We start from the raw sequence: 8,539 nt of genomic DNA on the forward strand, positions 1-8,539 counted from the left end.
TTTATGTCCATTATTTTGTGTATGAATATATTTATATGATTGAGGCCATCATTTCATTGAGCTCACTTATCCAAATGGCCTTACCCTTTTATCCACCTTTGATTAGCCAATTTTGAGCCTATTTTAATCCTCTTTTGTTCTTAATTTTAGCACATGACTAGCCTTAAAGCGAAAAATCATGAATATCCTTAATTTTCATCTTTGATTAGTTTAGGCTAGTGAGAGTGTGTATCATTTAAGTGTGGAAAAACTTGGAAATATTGGTAGAGATAAAAGTTCATTTTTGTATTTTTGTTAAAGATCTTAGGAATTGGGTACATACTCATGCATTAAATGTTTAAACCATATGCATTGATATTTTTGTATATATTTTATTTTGAAAAAAAAGAGAGAAAAAAAAGAAAAATAAAAGAAAAGAAAAGAAAAATAATATGAAAGTAATAAAAAAGGGACAAAATTCCCCAAAGAAAAGTGATAATAACAACGCATATGTGATGTGAAATTGAGAGAATACATGAGTGTGTGAAAAAGTGAAGAATGGGTAGTTAGGTTTGTAATTGAATTGTATAGGTTGTTATATGTGTTAGGTGAGAGTTTAAGTTAATCAAAGATTTGAATTTCAAGCTCACTTAACCATATATATCCTTACCTTGACCCTAGTCCTATTATAACCTATGGATAAGTCCTCAAGATATTGGTATGCATGCATTGAATAATTGTTGATTGTTAGATGAAAAATAAATCTTAGAAAGCATGATTAGAAGAGAATTGAGTGAATCAACCCTAAATACTTGAGCGTTAGAGTGTATACACATCCGGTGAGGGTTCGATTGCTCAATTCTATGTTTTCACTAGGTATTATTTCTTATCTTACAAGTTTATAATTCTTTTCAATAACTCAATTTAATTATGGATTTGATTTGATTATGATTGCCTTAGCCCTTGTGTTCATATATGTATTCTTGGAAGTTGATTTATTTTGACCAAGTAGTTGCATGCATGTAGATAGGTTGCATTTAGATAGTTTACATTGAATAAATGTTGATACCCTTTTCTTATCTTTCTTGGTTTGGCATGAGGACATGCTTGGTTTAAGTGTGGGGAGATTGATAAACCCCAATTTTGTGGTTTATATTGTGTTAAATTAAGTGAATTTTATCAACTTTTCTCACATTTATTCAATGAAATAGCATGATTTTGTAAATTTCTCCTAAATTATGCTTAAGGGTGAAAACATGCTTTTTAGGCCCTTAATTTGCTAATTTTAATTCTCTTTAATTCCATTCGATGCCTTGATATGTTTGTTGAGTGATTCCAGATTTATAAGGCAAGGATTGGATTGAATAAGTGAAGAAAAAGCATGCAAAAGTAGAGAATTCATGAAGATATGAGGTTTTGGAAACTGCCATGCGATGCGTACGCGTGACCCACGCGTATGCGTGACAAGCATCACGTGACTTCATTAAAGAGAACACGCTGAGGGTAATTTCTAGACTTGCTGGAACCCAATCCAACTCATTTTTTAAGCTATTAGAGGCTAAGTTCAAGAAGGAACAAGGGGAGAGCAATTAGGTGTAGAATAGAAATATGCTTTAAGTTATATTCTAGAGAGAGAAGCTCTCTCTTCTCTCTAGAATTAAGGTAGATTAGATTAAATTCCTCTTAGGTTTAGGCTTTAATTCTTGTCTTGATTAGTTTCCTTGCAATTTCTTGTTGCTACATCTTTGTTCTTTTAGTTCTTGTTAATTTCTTATTTTGGTCATTTTTATGTTTATAAACCCTTGTTGGATCTTGATTTTCTTTAATGCAATTTTGATGTTTCTTTGTTTATTGATGTTTAACTGAGTTGTTGTTATTTTTATTTTGCATTCGGTAGTCATAGATTTTATTAATTCTTGTTATTTATCATGCTTTCTTTTTATGGCTTCCAAGTGTTTGATAAAATATTTGGTTGAATTTTAGTGTAGAATTTTGTGCTCCCAGCTTGGATTGAGTGATTGGAGACTCTTGAGTTATCAAGCTCTTTTGTTGATTGGTGATTGAAGATTGCTAGTTGGTTTGAATTCCACTAAAACTGATCTTTGATTAGGACTTGTGGATTAAAGTTGACTTTGCTCACTTAACTTTCCTTCAATTGTTAGAGGATGACTAAGTGAGAGCAAGAGACAATTATCATCACAATTGAGGATGATAATGAGGATAGGAATTCTAATTCTCATTCCTTGCCAAGACTTTTTTTAGTTGTTAGCTTATTTCTTTTGTTATTTACATTTTTTGTTCATCATCTCAAAAACCCAAAAATACTTTCTCAACCAATAATATGTACAATTCCCTGCAATTCCTTAAGAGACGATGCAAGACTTAAAAATATCTCGATTTTTATTGGGTTTGACTTAAGTGATAAGCAAGTTAAATTTTGATTGAGGATTATTTATTGGTTTGAAACTATAGTTACAACGGAATAATTTTGTGAAAATTCATAACCGACGATTTCTCCCCGTCAGTGTAGCACAAGTGAACTATATAAACAAAAAAAAATAATACAATTAATGATACCAAAATTATATTGCTAGATTTTTTATTTTTATATTTTCTTATCACTATTGCTATCATTGTATAAATGCCAATATAAGTATATCACTAGATTTTTTGTTTTGGTCTGGTTTTACTTTCTTCTCGGCGTCAACCAATATTTGTTGAGATAATAATTAGGGAATCCAATTTTGGGCCCTGAACACCACAGAACGAGTGAACAATATTGATCAGATGCAGACATGTAGTAAACGAGGTAGGCCCATAACAAAAACAAGGATGTTGGCCAACCATGTTGGCAGATCTAAGAGTTGTTGGGCTACACAATGCCCATTTAAGCATTCCCATTTTCCAGAATCTCTGTAAATTTCATTAAAAAAAATCTCTGTAAATTTTAATTTTGTTGATCTACAGATATGAATTAATTTTTGCTAGCTGCCAATTCCAGGAAATCCTGCCACTGAATAAAATCAATGGAAGCATAAACATGGGTAATGTCTCAGCAAGGGGCCAACAATTCAGCAAAGTAGGTGAGGATAGTTAAACACTCAAACGGGCATTGATGGAGCTTGCATGGAGTTAAGGCAACCCAACGGGTACATGTGTCTATCTATGAAATTATTATGCAAAATCTGAAAGCCTAGGCCACTTTGTGGACCCTTTTCTTGGGCCCATAGATTGGACCTTTCTCTTCATTTGGTGTTAGAGTGGCCCATGATGTAGAAATCTAACCACACCTTCACATGCCACAACACCAAAGATTCATTGTAAAAATTCCCTATTATAGTCACATCCTCCATAGTACCTTGATTATAATTATCAAATATATGTCACAATTCAAGCTGTATGATTTTTCCCCTTAAATTTTGTATGCACATTTGGCTTCTTTCGCAATCATCTAATCCTAAACCGTCAGCTGTTTACGTCTTTTACATTCCATTATAAATTTTGTCCTTGAGATTATTATTAGCACACATAACTTCGTTTAATTATGCAACTTAATGAATCTTTTATTTATTTTAAAATCAAACGATATGATGACTAAGAAAAGAATATGTAGCGTTAAATCTATTGTGATTGATGCCTAACCCCAAAACAGCAAAAGCCAACCTGAACAAGCTTCTTATTGTTTTTGGTTTATGATTACGATCTAAGAATGGAAAACAAGAAATATGAGTGAACATCTATTTTTATTTCTAACATTATTTCAAGTTAATGAGTTGAGTGGAGGAGTGGAAGAAGGATTTGGTGCTTAGAATAAGTGCTTTCTTTTAAATAATCTACTAATAATATTTGATTAGGTGGGATCAGGTGCCATAATCAAAATTCCTCTGTTGATTCTTAAAAAAACGAAGAAGAAATATAAAATCAAATCAATCTGCATGTCATATCATACATATATCTCAGTGCAATAATAACCGCAAGTGATACACACACAAACCAAAAACACAAGTAGTAGTTGGTTTTGTTGTCATGCTTTCATTTCGTAACATAATATCTATGTCCCAATAATAATATTGTCTCTGCATTTTTCTAAACACTAGAAACCACTCATCAACAACAACCACCACCACCACCATCACCTTATTGTTCTGCATCACAGTTTCGAGTCTCTTAATTTCTGTGCTCCAAAATCTAGTCCTAGTTTGCATGATGGCCTTTAGCTTATGTGGAACAAACCTTGATTGGATTAGAGTCCACACAGACAATTAAGTGAATTGAGAGCCATGTGTTTGAGTTTATGTCTCTGTGAGAAAAGTGCTTGTGTTGGTTTTTCTCACCCTCAAAACAATCACATACTATTCACCACACCACCCATCTTTTCTATGATTCCTTTCTCCTTCTAACCAAAGATGCTTCTCTGAGACTCTTTATCTATTAAGAATCCTAACGCTTATTGCCCCAACTCAAAAAAGTTCCTTCTCTCCGCTCCTTCAATCCACCAAAAAGGGTACAAGAATTCTGAGTTCTTGTTTTCTGAAACATTGGTGTCTTTCAAACATGCATATAATGGCTCTTCACCATCCACACCGTTTATTACTAGACACAAGCTCAAGCTCTGGTGATGTAAATAGGACAAAAGATTCCTCCTTAGGCGACCCGAATTTTGACACCAACATGGTGATTATCTTGGCTGCTTTGCTGTGTGCACTCATATGTGCTTTGGGACTCAACTCAATAGTGCGTTGCGCTCTAAGATGTAGCCGAAGGTTGGCTTTCGAGACCCCGGACGAAGCAGCAGCGCGATTAGCGGTTAAAGGGTTGAAGAAGAGTGCTCTGCATCAGATTCCTATAGTTGTTTATGGTAATTCAGGTGCTACTAATAGTTGTATTAAAGCCACTGATTGTGCAATTTGCCTAGGGGAGTTTATGAATGGGGAAAAAATTAGAGTGCTACCAAAATGTAACCATGGATTCCATGTTAAGTGTATAGATACATGGCTGCAGTCACACTCCTCTTGCCCAACTTGTAGAAGGTGTTTGATTGAGCAACCAGCAACAAGTTCTGAAGTTGCAACTGTGGCTGTTGCTGTGGCTACAGCTTCAGGAACAAGGAATAGTCATGCAGATAATAATGCTTCAGGAGGGTATCAACCTGATCATGTAGCTGTAGTTGTTGATGAGATTAGCTAGCTAGTTGAAAGTTGCTGCTTAACCTTCCGCTTTGTTGGAATTCACTGATGGAGGGATGAGTAATTTGACTCATTCACATCTAGATCATGAGTGTTTGGAATTCATATTATGAAAGGAGATATTGCTTTTGCTAATTTGAAAAGAAAAAAGGAGTTCATCAGAGTGAGGCAAGGGATGGAATAAATGAAGAGATAGGTATATTTTGTTTATGTATTTTTTTTTCAAACTTGAATTAGGATTTTAAGAACATTTCATATTCTATGGTGTACTTGTATGATAGTGTGAAGAATTGAGGATATATAGAGGTAGATATTAGTGTAGAAAATTTAACTTGATTTCATATATGTTTGTGCATGTTTTCGGACATGATTGTAAATAGATTGAGAAGCAAGCAATGTGCAACTATTTCGGTTCTAAAATGGCATTTTATCTCCGGTAAATAAATACTGATGCTGAACTATGTTCAAACTCAGTTCAACTTTTACTTTAGTCCTTAGTTCCTTATTCCTTATCCTTTGGTTAGAGTTGTAGTGGATCTTAGGAGTAATCAAGGAATATTTAAATTGATATCATATATACTTGGTTCATGATCAACTTGTAGAACTAATTCAATTTATATGACTGAGAATAAGAATGGCATGCGAATTGGCAATCTGTCTCAGAGTAGACACTAATGCTCCCTTTTCTCCCTCCATGTGGGTAGCATATTCTTCTCCATTAGAGAGAAATCTGCAAAGGTTGTGTGATATTATCAATGAAAGCTCTTAATTTGTTATGCCTACAAAGGAGATAAGTGTCATATAAAATACAAAGAATATTAAATATTGTATAATATATCCCAAGAGACATTAGTGTATATATTTACAAATAAAACAAAATTGTATGTAACATTACCTAATATCATGTTACCTTAAACTACGTCCTGAATAGCACCTCAGAAAGGCAGAGTGGGAAAATCTGATAACAACACTGAATAAGAAATTAGTCAATAAGCACAAAACACAAACGATAAGAACTCTAAAATCACTATCTTTACACGTGGAAGAGATATGATATCTAGACTCTAGTCAATTATTATTATAGAGCAATGTTAGGGGCAGCAACTTTTGTGATTGGTAGCCAGCAAATAGTCATCAATGATAATTTAATGATGTGAGATTAGTGTGAGATTTCATTCAATGACTCACATTTCTCTGTTGGTTACATGCTGGCCAAAATTCAACAAAACTGTTGGCCCCCTAGACTTTTCCATATTCAAAGTGTTCTGCATAGGTAGATGAAGGTCTAAGTTACTTTGATTCCAAACTTCAAAAGTAGAGAAATTACAAGGCATAAAGAGTAACAACATGCCAACACCCTTTAAAGTAGAGAACAAAATTTCGTTTAATGAATTGGGATTCCAAGTTTTGTCACGCCGGCACCATAGTACTAATGAAATTTAATACATTATTTTTGTTCCTTTATAGTACCATTATCAATGAAACAAAGCTTCAATCAGATTCTCTCCAATTTTTATCCACCATTTGGAAGTTGAAGGACTCGAGCATTTATACCAAATGCAAATTTTCATTTATCTTCTCCATAAGAGATCGTTGACAGGTGTGGCTAGAGCTAGATGCATATTGCATAGCATATAAATTGTTGTCAAGTCATGAGAAAAAATGTAAAAATTGAATTTTATTTTATTTTATTGATCAAACTTCACCATTTAATCTGATTATTAACTAAACTAGGAATCAATTTCGTAACAATATACTATAATGAGATGAGTTATGCTACGTGTACACTAAAATCAGTTATCAAAGTTAGTTATCAGTATAAAATACATGTTGAAATATAAATATACATTGAAAATAAATTAAATCACATATGTATTTATATACAAATACATTGGTGAGTGATTTTAATAGCCGATTTTAGTATACGCATAATATTTTTGGAATGAGATCAACTATAAATTGTGCTCAAATTATGATGATAGATTAACATAGCATTGATGAAGGGAACCAATGTCATCATGGTCATGGACATAAGGGAGACTAATCAATAATCATAGACATGTAGTGCTTCTCCTATTCCTGTTTGATTTGACGGGCAATTTGAGTACAAGAGCATATAGAACTCCAAGAAATCATGATTGTTTATGCTCATGGGTCATGGAATCTCAATCTCTTTGCTTCTTCTCCTATAATACCCCCTTTATGGGCTTCTTAGGCCCACATGTTGAAAATAGAAAAGGAAAATTTCATTCCATTTCCACCACTACCTTTGGATTTCAACCAAGTAATGAGAATTGTGGATATACTGTGAAGATTGAAATTGACATTAAGTCAATGCTTTATTTTTCCCTTTTTTTCTTAAAAAAAAAAAGGACCTTATAGACCATTGTCTCTTTTAACACCTGTTTGATGATGGGTGCATGGCTACTAATCCACGATACATCTTTTGTTTCATGCCTCCTCTTTTAAATTATTATTCCATTATTTGCATCTTGGTTTGAGTTGGGAAGTAGAAGATTATGCTAATTAACAATATGGAAGGAATCCCACTGAAGCACACAATTTGAACAACCACGGAAGCATTAATTTTGTCAACTATAGTAAGAGAGTGACATGCAACAAGCGAGGCAACATTTGTTTGTATGTGCGAAATTGAGTGCAATGTTGGCGAGAATCAAACCCCCTTTTCTCCTTTTCTTTTTTTAGTTGCAATCGGCACTAATTCAATTTGCGTATTTGGAACATGGCAACACTCATAATTACTGATAACAAGTTTTTTTTTTTTTTTTGGATTTTGCTATGATATAAATTGATATAAATTTCTACGCATGTAAAAATGTGTTAAACAAGAGAAACAGCTTCAGCACGAGTTTTAGCTGGCCTAAATTTAATGGTTTAATAAAATTGGTTTTTCTGCATTTTAGGCCAAAAAGACATTATTTGTTTTGGTCCAACCAATAAAATACAATGATGTGGTTCCTGTGAAGGAGAGCAACAATTTGAGCGAGTTAAATAGCAAAATAGAACAAGAAGATCAAGAATCAAGAGTGCATTAGTCAGTTTTCTGTTGTAGCAGTTGTTAGAGTTAGAGTCATTGACCAATTCTAGCTAAGTGCACTCACGTATAAATAGGTCACTCTGTCTAATTAATAGCTAGCTGCTTTTTTTGTCTTTTGCATTATCAGTTTGTTTCTTTCTTTTGCAAGTAATAGTGCTCTCTAGTTCTTTTTTACTTCAACTGTCTCTGTTTTCATTCTTTCTTTCACTCTTGGTTAGTTTCTGCTTCTTGCCATTGAAGGCATTGTATGAGAAAGCTTTCATGGTACCAAGAGTTATTGGGTTTTGATCTATGGCTTCCACACCTGAAATTTCTG

General features: G+C 33.5%; 1 protein-coding gene across 1 annotated transcript; it reads left to right on the forward strand.

The window, feature by feature from the left end:
- The first annotated feature begins 3,680 nt into the window (after positions 1-3,680).
- Positions 3,681-5,585, forward strand: LOC112715795 (RING-H2 finger protein ATL74). Its single transcript, XM_025767617.3, has one exon. The coding sequence runs from the start codon at positions 4,534-4,536 to the stop codon at positions 5,164-5,166; it is 633 nt and encodes a 210-aa protein (XP_025623402.1). The 5' UTR covers positions 3,681-4,533; the 3' UTR covers positions 5,167-5,585.
- Positions 5,586-8,539: the final 2,954 nt, after the last annotated feature.

This window comes from Arachis hypogaea, chromosome 10 (assembly GCF_003086295.3).
Source record: "Arachis hypogaea cultivar Tifrunner chromosome 10, arahy.Tifrunner.gnm2.J5K5, whole genome shotgun sequence".
In the NCBI taxonomy this organism is placed as follows: domain Eukaryota; kingdom Viridiplantae; phylum Streptophyta; class Magnoliopsida; order Fabales; family Fabaceae; genus Arachis; species Arachis hypogaea.